This window comes from Loxodonta africana, chromosome 7 (genome assembly GCF_030014295.1).
Source record: "Loxodonta africana isolate mLoxAfr1 chromosome 7, mLoxAfr1.hap2, whole genome shotgun sequence".
Taxonomy (NCBI): Eukaryota; Metazoa; Chordata; class Mammalia; order Proboscidea; family Elephantidae; genus Loxodonta; species Loxodonta africana.
The window spans coordinates 271,692-286,849 of NC_087348.1; the positions used below are offsets into that span (position 1 = coordinate 271,692).

At 55.9% G+C, this 15,158-nt stretch overlaps 3 protein-coding genes across 3 annotated transcripts; all 3 read right to left on the reverse strand.

Annotated features, from left to right (window-relative positions):
- Nucleotides 1-2,017: 2,017 nt before the first annotated feature.
- Nucleotides 2,018-4,566, reverse strand: LOC135231599 (interferon-induced transmembrane protein 3-like). The gene is made up of 2 exons (XM_064287474.1): nt 3,908-4,566; nt 2,018-2,352 (listed from the first exon to the last, which is right to left on the reverse strand). The coding sequence occupies exons 1-2, from the start codon at nt 4,169-4,171 to the stop codon at nt 2,197-2,199; spliced, it is 420 nt and encodes a 139-aa protein (XP_064143544.1). The 5' UTR covers nt 4,172-4,566; the 3' UTR covers nt 2,018-2,196.
- A 2,580-nt stretch (nt 4,567-7,146) lies between these two features.
- On the reverse strand, nt 7,147-9,696 carry LOC100656086 (interferon-induced transmembrane protein 3-like). The gene is made up of 2 exons (XM_010602255.3): nt 9,038-9,696; nt 7,147-7,482 (listed from the first exon to the last, which is right to left on the reverse strand). Exons 1-2 carry the CDS (start codon nt 9,299-9,301, stop codon nt 7,327-7,329), a joined length of 420 nt encoding a protein of 139 aa, XP_010600557.2. The 5' UTR covers nt 9,302-9,696; the 3' UTR covers nt 7,147-7,326.
- Nucleotides 9,697-12,041: 2,345 nt separating this feature from the next.
- LOC100656375 (interferon-induced transmembrane protein 2-like) lies at nt 12,042-13,494 on the reverse strand. The gene is made up of 2 exons (XM_003423068.3): nt 13,234-13,494; nt 12,042-12,643 (listed from the first exon to the last, which is right to left on the reverse strand). The coding sequence occupies exons 1-2, from the start codon at nt 13,417-13,419 to the stop codon at nt 12,452-12,454; spliced, it is 378 nt and encodes a 125-aa protein (XP_003423116.1). The 5' UTR covers nt 13,420-13,494; the 3' UTR covers nt 12,042-12,451.
- Between the last annotated feature and the right edge of the window lie 1,664 nt (nt 13,495-15,158).

Sequence of the window (15,158 nt, forward strand, 5' to 3'; positions counted from 1 at the left end):
CCGGGCGCCGGCTCCCCACCAGGCCGCCCCCGGGTCCTCGTCGGGGCCCCCTCGTGCTCACCTCCGTGGGCCTCCGGGTGAGCTGGCGGCGTCGCGCGCGCCCCTCCGCCACAGCAGAGCGCCCTGCTGCGAGAGCGCCCCGACGTTCACGGCACTTGGCTCAGCCGAGGCCGGACCCCACTTTGTTAGCTCGACTGTTTCTGGGAAGCGACCTTGGAGCCCTGGTGGTGCAGCGATTAGGGACGGCAGTCCGAACCCCGCCCTGTAGGGCCACTATGCCGGCTGGGCCAGGATGGCCTTAAGATCACTTGGCGTGCACAGGTGTGAAGCAGAGGACCGCCTGGTGGTTAAGCAGATTGTCAAAGATACCGATACCTCTGGAGCTCTCTTGAAAAATGGTTTTTGAACCTCCGTACAATACCTTTTACTTTTCCACAACCCCTGTTCTGACTAAACCAGCTGTCAACAATCAGAAATGTTTTAGCTATGCCCCTCTACTGGTGGTTTTTGCCCTTTTAAACTCCTGTTACCCGTACCCAGCAGCTGCTTGGAAGGGTTGTTTTCATCTTTGAAGCCGAACGCTTCTCGGTTCAAACAGTGTTTGAACTTCCGATAAATCTCTTTGCTTTTGATTTAGGAAATTATATTGGAGCCGTTATTCCCTGTCCTAAAATGTGACCCAGCTGAAGCTGAACCCACAAGGGCTCACAGGACACATCAACTGGGCCCAGAGGTATAAAGACAATAGCTAGAACAGTCTTGGAAAACATCGTGTCGGGAAGCTTTCTCATAAACAAACCATAAACAGCACAAAAGACCCGCATACTTTCCACTCTTATCTTTTTTATTACCTTTAGTAAGATTTGTCGGATAAATGAAGACCCTCCTGACTGTCGTTACTGAAACCTGCACCAGCGATTATTAAGAAAGACGATTCAAAATGTAGAATCCCGTTGATCTAGCAGTTTTTAGCCAATCTGAAAAGGTGAAGCGTCCAGTGGTTTTGCCCTTCTGGGGTGTTTTTACATATGCTGATGACTCACCAATTCTTGGAACCAGGCAGACCTGGCTGTGGCAGCAACTGGTCCGTTTCCCACTTTTGTCCTTTTTGAGTATATGCCAAATAAAACTTTCTTTTTGCTTTACTAAAGTTTGTGATTTTTTACACTACAATCATTTTATTCTAACAGAGTCAGGAGTTTTTACTCTAGGACGGATGAAACGGGGCGGGGGGGGCGTCCAGGATAGTCACAAAAAACATAGGTTGACAAGCTAGTGGCTTCAGCAGACAGGACCTGGTACCCTGCCCTCTGCTAGGACCCAGACGTGCCGGGATCCCCCCAAAGGGCGGTGCATCTGTACCAGAAGGGCCAGCTTTCTGAGACAAGCCTGAACGCTGGCCATGGGAAAGGTCCCAGGGTGGCCTGGGTCCTCCAGACATCTCAACACCTCCCCAGGGAGACTCCCTTCTCCTGCAGAATGGGGGTGGAGGGAGGGGCCTTGTGCACCATCCGCCCTTGCCCCCAGCCAGCAGGCCCACTCCCCACCCTGCTCTATATCTGCCCCAGGCATGTTCTTCCCCTGGATCCGGGTGAGGATGGCCCCACCCCCCCATGTGCAGCCCCCAACCCAGCAGAGGCCCAGGCTCAGCTCCTCAGTGTCCTCAATGTGCCAGAGAGCCTCACTGAAGGGTCTTCTAGCCTTTGTTTCTAGGATTTGGTCCCCCAGCCCGACTCACTGGAGCCACACCAGCCAAGTCAGGGAGGGCTGGCAACACTGCATCTCAGTCTTGTCCCAGCTTCATGGAGCAGGAGGTGCAGCCAGCTGGGGCCGCCCACCTTCCCCTAGGTGTGCCCAGCCGTGGCCAGAGAAGCGTCCTGCAGAAGGAAGGGCTCTCCCTTCTCTCTGGTCCAGAGACAGGATTGCTGAGAGCCCCGCCCTGTTCACAGCCTCAGCTCAGGCTCAGGACCAGGCTGGAGAACCAGGGCAGACCCCCCCCGCCCCCCGCCCAGGCGATGTCACAGCACTGTTACACACACAGGCACTTTATTGAATTCATTCATAGACAGAGACAAATGTGAAAACTGCTGTAAAAGGGGGTGGGGGTCAACAGGCAGGATGCAGGGCCAGCAGTGGGAGGGCTCGGGCTGCAGCAGTGGGCAGCGACTAATAGTGTTGACGGTTCTTTATCATCTGTTAAGCTGCTCTCCTCATTAAGAGAGTAATAAGACCAATGATTAAAGTGATGACCAACAGGAGGCTGAAGACCAGGGCGGTGATATTCAGGCATTTGGCGGTGGAAGCGTAGCTCTGGGCCCCCGTCAAGTCACCCACCATCTTCCGGTCCCTAGACTGGGGGAGACAAGATGATGAGGGTATCTGGGGGGAGCTGCTGGGAGCCAGGAGCTGATGGTAGCACTCAGGTTACCCTGGTCCTCTGTCCCCAGTGCAGCACTCAGGTTACCCTGGTCCTCTGTCCCCAGTGCAGCCTGTACCAGCCCTCACTCACGTCAGGGGCACCCACCGTTCCCTAAAGCCTGAACAGGGCAGTTCCTGTCCTTCCCTGCTGGGGAAGGGACCTCCTCACAGCCCCTCAGTCCCTCCAGGTAGCCCTGGGCTTCTCCTTCCTCTGCTGTGGCCCCATTGCTGCCCTCCACCTCAAGTCCCCAAGTGAGAGTTCTTTGTGTTTTCGGAGCCAGCCTGGGGGCTTAAGGCGAGGCGAGGGATGAACTTCTCTGTTAACTGTGAGAAACATTTCTTTGGAAGTGGTGGGAACAATGGCTGATCATGACCATCCCCATGCCCCCCCCCGCTCCCCCCCCCCGCACTGTATCATCGCTGACCTCCTCTGGGAAGGATCCCCCAGGATACAGACACACACACACACACACAGAAGCACACACAAAATGCACACACAAGAGAGATACACAAAAATATTCACACAAGTACACACACGGGCCCTTTCTAGCCCCGGGCCCTTCTAGGAGGAAGGCACCTTGAGCGCTGTTCTAGGGTAAAACATCACAAAGTTTAGTAAAAGCAAAAAGAAAGGTTTTATTCAGCACATGTTCAAAGAGGCAAAAGTGGGAAACAGACAAGTATACTGCCAGAGCTAATGTCTGCCCGAGTCCAGGGACATATTACAGAATAATGCAGAAGAGGGAACATGGGCTGGCATGCTGCCAGAGCCATGTCTGTCCATCACCAGTCTCGTCAGTATATATTAACATCACAAACGGCCAAAGCCATTGAAAGCTTCAGCTTTTCACAGATGGGCTAAAAAAAACTAAATCACTATAATTCTACATTTTGAATCATCTTTCTTAACAATGACTGGTACAGGCTTCAGTAAGGACAGCTTCTGGTCCAACAGACCTTCTGTGCACGAAATGCTAATAGAAAAAGCTAAGAGTGGGAAGTCCTTGGTGCTCAGTTTGATTAGTTTGTGTGAAAACCCATTGCCATCGAGTGGATTCCCACTCATAGCCACCCTACAGGACAAAGTAGAACTGCCCCATACGGTTTCCAAGGAGCAGCTGGTGGATTCCAGCTGCGGGTGTGAAATATTCCTTAACGATGTTTCCTAAGATTGTCCTAGTCATTGTCTTTATACCACAGGACCCAGCTGATGTGTCCTTGTGAGATCAACTTCAGCTGTGTCACATTCTCTGTGCTCAAGGACAGGGACTAATGGCTCCAATAATATCTCCGAAATCAGTGCCCACTCCCATCCTCCTGGAGAATCCGCCAGGTGCCCGGCACACACATGCCCATAGCGCACACACACAAACACACCCACACACATGCCCTCGCTCACCCAGGCCTTTTTGGCAGAAGTCACCCGAGCGCCCACTCCCACCCGCGCGGAGAATCCCCACGTGTCTGGCACAGCGGCGCCTGCACGCACCTTCACGGAGTAGGCGAAGGCCACGAAGCCCAGGCAGCAGAAGTTCATGAAGAGCGTGTTGAAGAGGGACCAGACGACATGGTCCGGCACGGAGGTGTCGCTGCGGATGTTGATCACGGTGGACGTCATGGGCACCGAGTTGTGGGGTACCAGGCCGAGGGGCACCCCCAGCGCGGCCCCCTCGTGCTCCTCCTTGAGCGTCTCAGAGGTTGAGAGCGAGCCGGTGACGGCGTGCGGGAAGAAGTGTTGGGAAGTATGGTTCATGGTGCCCAAAGATGACCGGCAGCCGACACGGTTTGGTGTGGGGTGGCTGTTTCAGACTCTCCTTTCCCCAGTAGTTTCGATTCTCAGAAGTTTCTATTTCCTGGCTTTGGATAACTGAGATTGGCCACAGACTAAGGAGGCGGGATGCATTCCTGAGGCTCAAGTTACTGAGGGGTTGGGGGGGGGGGGAGGGCCGAGAGTAAGATGGGGTCCGATTAGGTCAGGAAGTAGTTCAGATGAACCCACACCCCCATTTAAGTCGTGGGTGTGCCCTGGGAACATTTTACGGGACTAGAGGTGGCTCCAGCTGACCTGTCTTGCTCCAGGACCTGACTGTCCACTTACAAAATCCCTGCCAGGACCCCCACCCCACACACACTCCATGGCCCAGGAGAGCCCAGTCCCCGGAGGGAGGTGCACCCCAGAGGAAACCGAGCCCCCGCGGAGCCCTCCAAAGCCCCGCCCACCTCCCTAACCTCGCCGACCTCTCCCGGACCTCACACCCCCAGTTGTCCCGTGGACGCCAGGCCCCCGCACATCTGAACCCTCGGCCGGTGGTGCAGTCCCGGACTGGAGCCTGCTGCTTTGCTGGGCCAGGGTGAGCCCGGCGGTCTGCACCCGGGGCCTCCAAACTGACAAGCTGCCCTCATCACGCATCAGGCCTCGCCTGCAATTTTTCAGAGGCTCCACATCGCCAGTTGCTTGCTGGCTGCAGGGCGAGGTCTCATCACCTGGCAGAACCCTCTTCAGCCTCTCGAGTTAGCGCAGTTCGGGTGGGCTTCCGGCCCAAACCTGACAGCGCCAGGCACCCTGAGCACCGGCCATCCGAGGGGTCACCGGCCACGTCTGGTCCTGGGGCAGCTGGTCCCCCGGGCCCGGGCACTGCGCCGGCCGCCGGTAGAGGGCGCCATGGCGCCGCTCCCGCCCGGTGCGCGTCCCCGGTCCCACCCAGGAGGGGCCCGGGCGCCGGCTCCCCACCAGGCCGCCCCCGGGTCCTCGTCGGGGCCCCCTCGTGCTCACCTCCGTGGGCCTCCGGGTGAGCTGGCGGCGTCGCGCGCGCCCCTCCGCCACAGCAGAGCGCCCTGCTGCGAGAGCGCCCCGACGTTCACGGCACTTGGCTCAGCCGAGGCCGGACCCCACTTTGTTAGCTCGACTGTTTCTGGGAAGCGACCTTGGAGCCCTGGTGGTGCAGCGATTAGGGACGGCAGTCCGAACCCCGCCCTGTAGGGCCACTATGCCGGCTGGGCCAGGATGGCCTTAAGATCACTTGGCGTGCACAGGTGTGAAGCAGAGGACCGCCTGGTGGTTAAGCAGATTGTCAAAGATACCGATACCTCTGGAGCTCTCTTGAAAAATGGTTTTTGAACCTCCGTACAATACCTTTTACTTTTCCACAACCCCTGTTCTGACTAAACCAGCTGTCAACAATCAGAAATGTTTTAGCTATGCCCCTCTACTGGTGGTTTTTGCCCTTTTAAACTCCTGTTACCCGTACCCAGCAGCTGCTTGGAAGGGTTGTTTTCATCTTTGAAGCCGAACGCTTCTCGGTTCAAACAGTGTTTGAACTTCCGATAAATCTCTTTGCTTTTGATTTAGGAAATTATATTGGAGCCGTTATTCCCTGTCCTAAAATGTGACCCAGCTGAAGCTGAACCCACAAGGGCTCACAGGACACATCAACTGGGCCCAGAGGTATAAAGACAATAGCTAGAACAGTCTTGGAAAACATCGTGTCGGGAAGCTTTCTCATAAACAAACCATAAACAGCACAAAAGACCCGCATACTTTCCACTCTTATCTTTTTTATTACCTTTAGTAAGATTTGTCGGATAAATGAAGACCCTCCTGACTGTCGTTACTGAAACCTGCACCAGCGATTATTAAGAAAGACGATTCAAAATGTAGAATCCCGTTGATCTAGCAGTTTTTAGCCAATCTGAAAAGGTGAAGCGTCCAGTGGTTTTGCCCTTCTGGGGTGTTTTTACATATGCTGATGACTCACCAATTCTTGGAACCAGGCAGACCTGGCTGTGGCAGCAACTGGTCCGTTTCCCACTTTTGTCCTTTTTGAGTATATGCCAAATAAAACTTTCTTTTTGCTTTACTAAAGTTTGTGATTTTTTACACTACAATCATTTTATTCTAACAGAGTCAGGAGTTTTTACTCTAGGACGGATGAAACGGGGCGGGGGGGGCGTCCAGGATAGTCACAAAAAACATAGGTTGACAAGCTAGTGGCTTCAGCAGACAGGACCTGGTACCCTGCCCTCTGCTAGGACCCAGACGTGCCGGGATCCCCCCAAAGGGCGGTGCATCTGTACCAGAAGGGCCAGCTTTCTGAGACAAGCCTGAACGCTGGCCATGGGAAAGGTCCCAGGGTGGCCTGGGTCCTCCAGACATCTCAACACCTCCCCAGGGAGACTCCCTTCTCCTGCAGAATGGGGGTGGAGGGAGGGGCCTTGTGCACCATCCGCCCTTGCCCCCAGCCAGCAGGCCCACTCCCCACCCTGCTCTATATCTGCCCCAGGCATGTTCTTCCCCTGGATCCGGGTGAGGATGGCCCCACCCCCCCATGTGCAGCCCCCAACCCAGCAGAGGCCCAGGCTCAGCTCCTCAGTGTCCTCAATGTGCCAGAGAGCCTCACTGAAGGGTCTTCTAGCCTTTGTTTCTAGGATTTGGTCCCCCAGCCCGACTCACTGGAGCCACACCAGCCAAGTCAGGGAGGGCTGGCAACACTGCATCTCAGTCTTGTCCCAGCTTCATGGAGCAGGAGGTGCAGCCAGCTGGGGCCGCCCACCTTCCCCTAGGTGTGCCCAGCCGTGGCCAGAGAAGCGTCCTGCAGAAGGAAGGGCTCTCCCTTCTCTCTGGTCCAGAGACAGGATTGCTGAGAGCCCCGCCCTGTTCACAGCCTCAGCTCAGGCTCAGGACCAGGCTGGAGAACCAGGGCAGACCCCCCCCGCCCCCCGCCCAGGCGATGTCACAGCACTGTTACACACACAGGCACTTTATTGAATTCATTCATAGACAGAGACAAATGTGAAAACTGCTGTAAAAGGGGGTGGGGGTCAACAGGCAGGATGCAGGGCCAGCAGTGGGAGGGCTCGGGCTGCAGCAGTGGGCAGCGACTAATAGTGTTGACGGTTCTTTATCATCTGTTAAGCTGCTCTCCTCATTAAGAGAGTAATAAGACCAATGATTAAAGTGATGACCAACAGGAGGCTGAAGACCAGGGCGGTGATATTCAGGCATTTGGCGGTGGAAGCGTAGCTCTGGGCCCCCGTCAAGTCACCCACCATCTTCCGGTCCCTAGACTGGGGGAGACAAGATGATGAGGGTATCTGGGGGGAGCTGCTGGGAGCCAGGAGCTGATGGTAGCACTCAGGTTACCCTGGTCCTCTGTCCCCAGTGCAGCACTCAGGTTACCCTGGTCCTCTGTCCCCAGTGCAGCCTGTACCAGCCCTCACTCACGTCAGGGGCACCCACCGTTCCCTAAAGCCTGAACAGGGCAGTTCCTGTCCTTCCCTGCTGGGGAAGGGACCTCCTCACAGCCCCTCAGTCCCTCCAGGTAGCCCTGGGCTTCTCCTTCCTCTGCTGTGGCCCCATTGCTGCCCTCCACCTCAAGTCCCCAAGTGAGAGTTCTTTGTGTTTTCGGAGCCAGCCTGGGGGCTTAAGGCGAGGCGAGGGATGAACTTCTCTGTTAACTGTGAGAAACATTTCTTTGGAAGTGGTGGGAACAATGGCTGATCATGACCATCCCCATGCCCCCCCCCGCTCCCCCCCCCCGCACTGTATCATCGCTGACCTCCTCTGGGAAGGATCCCCCAGGATACAGACACACACACACACACACAGAAGCACACACAAAATGCACACACAAGAGAGATACACAAAAATATTCACACAAGTACACACACGGGCCCTTTCTAGCCCCGGGCCCTTCTAGGAGGAAGGCACCTTGAGCGCTGTTCTAGGGTAAAACATCACAAAGTTTAGTAAAAGCAAAAAGAAAGGTTTTATTCAGCACATGTTCAAAGAGGCAAAAGTGGGAAACAGACAAGTATACTGCCAGAGCTAATGTCTGCCCGAGTCCAGGGACATATTACAGAATAATGCAGAAGAGGGAACATGGGCTGGCATGCTGCCAGAGCCATGTCTGTCCATCACCAGTCTCGTCAGTATATATTAACATCACAAACGGCCAAAGCCATTGAAAGCTTCAGCTTTTCACAGATGGGCTAAAAAAAACTAAATCACTATAATTCTACATTTTGAATCATCTTTCTTAACAATGACTGGTACAGGCTTCAGTAAGGACAGCTTCTGGTCCAACAGACCTTCTGTGCACGAAATGCTAATAGAAAAAGCTAAGAGTGGGAAGTCCTTGGTGCTCAGTTTGATTAGTTTGTGTGAAAACCCATTGCCATCGAGTGGATTCCCACTCATAGCCACCCTACAGGACAAAGTAGAACTGCCCCATACGGTTTCCAAGGAGCAGCTGGTGGATTCCAGCTGCGGGTGTGAAATATTCCTTAACGATGTTTCCTAAGATTGTCCTAGTCATTGTCTTTATACCACAGGACCCAGCTGATGTGTCCTTGTGAGATCAACTTCAGCTGTGTCACATTCTCTGTGCTCAAGGACAGGGACTAATGGCTCCAATAATATCTCCGAAATCAGTGCCCACTCCCATCCTCCTGGAGAATCCGCCAGGTGCCCGGCACACACATGCCCATAGCGCACACACACAAACACACCCACACACATGCCCTCGCTCACCCAGGCCTTTTTGGCAGAAGTCACCCGAGCGCCCACTCCCACCCGCGCGGAGAATCCCCACGTGTCTGGCACAGCGGCGCCTGCACGCACCTTCACGGAGTAGGCGAAGGCCACGAAGCCCAGGCAGCAGAAGTTCATGAAGAGCGTGTTGAAGAGGGACCAGACGACATGGTCCGGCACGGAGGTGTCGCTGCGGATGTTGATCACGGTGGACGTCATGGGCACCGAGTTGTGGGGTACCAGGCCGAGGGGCACCCCCAGCGCGGCCCCCTCGTGCTCCTCCTTGAGCGTCTCAGAGGTTGAGAGCGAGCCGGTGACGGCGTGCGGGAAGAAGTGTTGGGAAGTATGGTTCATGGTGCCCAAAGATGACCGGCAGCCGACACGGTTTGGTGTGGGGTGGCTGTTTCAGACTCTCCTTTCCCCAGTAGTTTCGATTCTCAGAAGTTTCTATTTCCTGGCTTTGGATAACTGAGATTGGCCACAGACTAAGGAGGCGGGATGCATTCCTGAGGCTCAAGTTACTGAGGGGTTGGGGGGGGGGGGAGGGCCGAGAGTAAGATGGGGTCCGATTAGGTCAGGAAGTAGTTCAGATGAACCCACACCCCCATTTAAGTCGTGGGTGTGCCCTGGGAACATTTTACGGGACTAGAGGTGGCTCCAGCTGACCTGTCTTGCTCCAGGACCTGACTGTCCACTTACAAAATCCCTGCCAGGACCCCCACCCCACACACACTCCATGGCCCAGGAGAGCCCAGTCCCCGGAGGGAGGTGCACCCCAGAGGAAACCGAGCCCCCGCGGAGCCCTCCAAAGCCCCGCCCACCTCCCTAACCTCGCCGACCTCTCCCGGACCTCACACCCCCAGTTGTCCCGTGGACGCCAGGCCCCCGCACATCTGAACCCTCGGCCGGTGGTGCAGTCCCGGACTGGAGCCTGCTGCTTTGCTGGGCCAGGGTGAGCCCGGCGGTCTGCACCCGGGGCCTCCAAACTGACAAGCTGCCCTCATCACGCATCAGGCCTCGCCTGCAATTTTTCAGAGGCTCCACATCGCCAGTTGCTTGCTGGCTGCAGGGCGAGGTCTCATCACCTGGCAGAACCCTCTTCAGCCTCTCGAGTTAGCGCAGTTCGGGTGGGCTTCCGGCCCAAACCTGACAGCGCCAGGCACCCTGAGCACCGGCCATCCGAGGGGTCACCGGCCACGTCTGGTCCTGGGGCAGCTGGTCCCCCGGGCCCGGGCACTGCGCCGGCCGCCGGTAGAGGGCGCCATGGCGCCGCTCCCGCCCGGTGCGCGTCCCCGGTCCCACCCAGGAGGGGCCCGGGCGCCGGCTCCCCACCAGGCCGCCCCCGGGTCCTCGTCGGGGCCCCCTCGTGCTCACCTCCGTGGGCCTCCGGGTGAGCTGGCGGCGTCGCGCGCGCCCCTCCGCCACAGCAGAGCGCCCTGCTGCGAGAGCGCCCCGACGTTCACGGCACTTGGCTCAGCCGAGGCCGGACCCCACTTTGTTAGCTCGACTGTTTCTGGGAAGCGACCTTGGAGCCCTGGTGGTGCAGCGATTAGGGACGGCAGTCCGAACCCCGCCCTGTAGGGCCACTATGCCGGCTGGGCCAGGATGGCCTTAAGATCACTTGGCGTGCACAGGTGTGAAGCAGAGGACCGCCTGGTGGTTAAGCAGATTGTCAAAGATACCGATACCTCTGGAGCTCTCTTGAAAAATGGTTTTTGAACCTCCGTACAATACCTTTTACTTTTCCACAACCCCTGTTCTGACTAAACCAGCTGTCAACAATCAGAAATGTTTTAGCTATGCCCCTCTACTGGTGGTTTTTGCCCTTTTAAACTCCTGTTACCCGTACCCAGCAGCTGCTTGGAAGGGTTGTTTTCATCTTTGAAGCCGAACGCTTCTCGGTTCAAACAGTGTTTGAACTTCCGATAAATCTCTTTGCTTTTGATTTAGGAAATTATATTGGAGCCGTTATTCCCTGTCCTAAAATGTGACCCAGCTGAAGCTGAACCCACAAGGGCTCACAGGACACATCAACTGGGCCCAGAGGTATAAAGACAATAGCTAGAACAGTCTTGGAAAACATCGTGTCGGGAAGCTTTCTCATAAACAAACCATAAACAGCACAAAAGACCCACATACTTTCCACTCTTATCTTTTTTATTACCTTTAGTAAGATTTGTCAGATAAATGAAGACCCTCCTGACTGTCGTTACTGAAACCTGCACCAGCGATTATTAAGAAAGACGATTCAAAATGTAGAATCCCGTTGATCTAGCAGTTTTTAGCCAATCTGAAAAGGTGAAGCGTCCAGTGGTTTTGCCCCTCTGGGGTGTTAACATATGCTGATGACTCACCAATTCCTGGAACCAGGCAGACCTGGCTGTGGCAGCACCTGGTCCGTTTCCCACTTTAGTCCTTTTTGAGTATATGCCAAATAAAACTTTCTTTTTGCTTTACTAAAGTTTGTGATTTTTTACACTACAATCATTTTATTCTAACAGAGTCAGGAGTTTTTACTCTAGGACAGATGAAATGGGGGGGGGGTCCAGGATAGCCACAAAAAACATAGGTTGACAAGCTAGTGGCTTCAGCAGACAGGACCTGGTACCCTGCCCTCTGCTAGGACCCAGACGTGCCGGGATCCCCCCAAAGGGCGGTGCATCTGTACCAGAAGGGCCAGCTTTCTGAGACAAGCCTGAACGCTGGCCATGGGAAAGGTCCCAGGGTGGCCTGGGTCCTCCAGACATCTCAACACCTCCCCAGGGAGACTCCCTCCTCCTGCAGAATGGGGGTGGAGGGAGGGGCCTTGTGCACCATCCGCCCTTGCCCTCAGCCAGCAGGCCCACTCCCCACCCTGCTCTATATCTGCCCCAGGCATGTTCTTCCCCTGGATCCGGGTGAGGATGGCCCCACCCCGCCGTGTGCAGCCCCCAACCCAGCAGAGGCCCAGGCTCAGCTCCTCAGTGTCCTCAATGTGCCAGAGAGCCTCACTGAAGGGTCTTCTAGCCTTTGTTTCTAGGATTTGGTCCCCCAACCCGACTCACTGGAGCCACACCAGCCAAGTCAGGGAGGGCTGGCAACACTGCATCTCAGTCTTGTCCCAGCTTCATGGAGCAGGAGGTGCAGCCAGCTGGGGCCGCCCACCTTCCCCTAGGTGTGCCCAGCCGTGGCCAGAGAAGCGTCCTGCAGAAGGAAGGGCTCTCCCTTCTCTCTGGTCCAGAGACAGGATTGCTGAGAGCCCCGCCCTGTTCACAGCCTCAGCTCAGGCTCAGGACCAGGCTGGAGAACCAGGGCAGACCCCCCTCCCCCCAGCCCAGGCGATGTCACAGCACTGTTACACACACAGGCACTTTATTGAATTCATTCATAGACAGAGACAAATGTGAAAACTGCTGTAAAAGGGGGTGGGGGTCAACAGGCAGGATGCAGGGCCAGCAGTGGGGGTCAACAGGCAGGATGCAGGGCCAGCGGTGGGAGGGCTCGGGCTGCAGCAGTGGGCAGCGACTAATAATGTTGACGGTTCTTTATTGAGTGTAAAAGGAAGTGGAAAAATATCACTAATCGAGCTGCAAAAAGAATGACAGTGATGATGGTCAGTACGAGACCAATGACCACGGCAGAGATGTTCAGTCGCTTGGCGGTGGACGCGTAGCTCTGGGCCCCCGTCAAATCACCCACCATCTTCCGGTCCCTAGACTGGGGGAGACAAGATAATGAGGGGACCTGGGAGGGAATCTGCTGGGAGCCAGGAGCTGATGTTGGATTTCAGGTCCCCCTGGTCCTCGGTCCACAGTGCAGCCTGCACGTGCCCTCACCCACATCGGGGACCCCCACAGCTCCCTAGAGCCCAAACAGGACAGTTTCTGTCCCTCCTTGCTGGGGCCGGTACCTCCCCACAGCCCCTCAGTCCCTCCAGGGAGCCTTGGGTTCCTTTCCCTCTGCTATGGCCCCATGTCCCCAAGTGCCTGCACTTTGTGTTTTCTGAGCCTGAGGGCCGGTGGGGTGAATTTTCTTTATAAGGCTATGAGGGAAGGAGAAGTCCTTGGGGCTGGGGGAGTAAAGTCTGACCACAGCCATCCCCATGGACCCCTTGTAGCTTCTTTGCAGACCTACACTGGGATAGACTCCCCAACACACAGAAGCACACACACACGGACAAAAGACACACACAAACACACACCTGCACACACACAGACACATAGAGGCTCCAGCCCGCCCCAGACCCATCTGGGCAGAGGGCACCCCGAGCGCACACCCCACCCTGGCACACCACCACCCACACGCACCTTCACTGAGAAGGCGAAGGCTAAGAAGCCCAGGCAGCACCAGTTCAGGAAAAGTGTGTTGAAGAGGGACCAGATGACATGGTCAGGCACAGGGATCTCCCTCTGGATGTTGATCACAGTGGACATCACGGGTGCCGAATTGTGGGGTGCCCCCACCACAGTCACTTCTTGCCCCTCCTTGATCATCTCCTGGGTTTGGGGGGATCAGTGCTGTCGCGTGTAAAGAAGGGTAGGGAAGTGAGCTTAGTGATGCCCAGATGAAGTGTTAATGGGTTCCGGATGCTGAGGGAGGGTCCTTGCTAGGGCCTCCCACCTCAGCCCCCCCAAAGACTCAGTAGTTCCTTTTTCTCAGTAATTTCTGTTTCCTGGTGTTTTGTAAATTGATGAATTGGCTGGGCGTTGATGGGGGGGGGCAGGGGGGACAAATTCCTGTGGCTCCAATTACTCTAGAGCTGTGTGAGAGGAAGGGCTGAGGGATATGGGGGTGCTGTTAGGTCAGGAAGTTGCTCAGCTGCCCCTCAGCTTCCCCTTTAGTGTGTGGGTGACCTGGGGATGTTTCATTAGCCTGGAAGTTGCCCCAGCTGGCTTCCCACCCTGGCCCCTAGCGTGCTTCAGGTCCTCACTTCCCCCCTAAAGGGTCTTCACACTGACCGCCACATTCCAGGGCCCCCGAGGGAGGTGGAACCTAGAGGTAGGTGAACCCTAAGAGGGTGGTGAACCCCCAGAGGGAGGTGAACCCCCAGAGGGATTCCTCCCAAGCCTACAAATCTCCTGGTTCAGGTCTTTTCCTTTTAAACCCACTACCCTTCCCTGGGGCTAAAGTCCAGGCTCCCAAAGGAGGCTTGGGTTCCCTAAACTTGATGTGCCTCCTAGCTACAGATCATAGACTCAGAGCCAAGGCTTGCTGCCCCCAGGAGCCCCCAGGCCTTCTTCCAGGGTCACCAGGAACTGGGTATAGAGTACCTGCTGACAACTGGGCGGCATCATGGTTCAGGGGAGCACGGTGCCCCAGGGTATGCCCCTTCCTTCCCTCCTGCCCCTCATCAAGTTATACAAGGGCCTGAGGGGCCTCAGGGGTAGGATGGAGGCCCTGGGCTGAACCCCACCCCCAAGGAGCAGGGGCTGTGACATCCCTGCCCCCAGTGGCTTCCTGAGGTTACCAAGCTTTTCTTTTCCTGCCTCAGCCCACAGAAAGGTGGGGAAATCAGAGCACTGCAAGGTAAAGCACCTGTGAGTCCACAGTTCCTCCATGACTCAGCTGAGAAATGACAGCTCTGCTCTTCAATTTTGTTGAAAAACACATGCACACCTCATTTTAGGTTGGGGCCCCGAGGCCCCTGCCCCTTCCCCAGGCCTCCTGAGTTCCCACCTGCCCCCTGGGAACCCGCACCCAGCAGCTGTTCCTCCTTGCCTCCCTAAGGGGTCTTGTCAAGGCCACCGGGGGCCCCCTTGCTGGGCCCAGCCACTCAGCTCTCCAGCCTGACCTGGCTCCCTGGGGCTCCAGGCTTGCTGGTCAACCGTCTTCCCTGCAGCCCTTCCTGGCTTGTGGGACCAGCTCACTGGTTCTCTCCCTCCTTGAATTCCCTGCCTTGGTCCCCTTTGCTGGTCCTTCCCTGTGGCCACCTCTATGCTGGCAGTGCTCCTGGGTAGACTGGGCAGCTTCTGAGGCCCTGCACTTGGGGAAAGCCCTTTAGTGTAGGACACACACCAGCTTCTGCAGACTTCAGGACAAGACAGGGTGCAAGCTATTTCATCAATGATCATCTTTGTTGGCTGTATGTTGAGATAATATTATTTTGGGCATATTGGGCTGAACAAAAGAGATCATTAAATTCCTTTCACAATTTCATTTTGCTTTCTTAATGTGGCTACAGGATATTTACCACAGCATGTTTTCCCACTTGCCACTCCATTTCTGTGCCGGC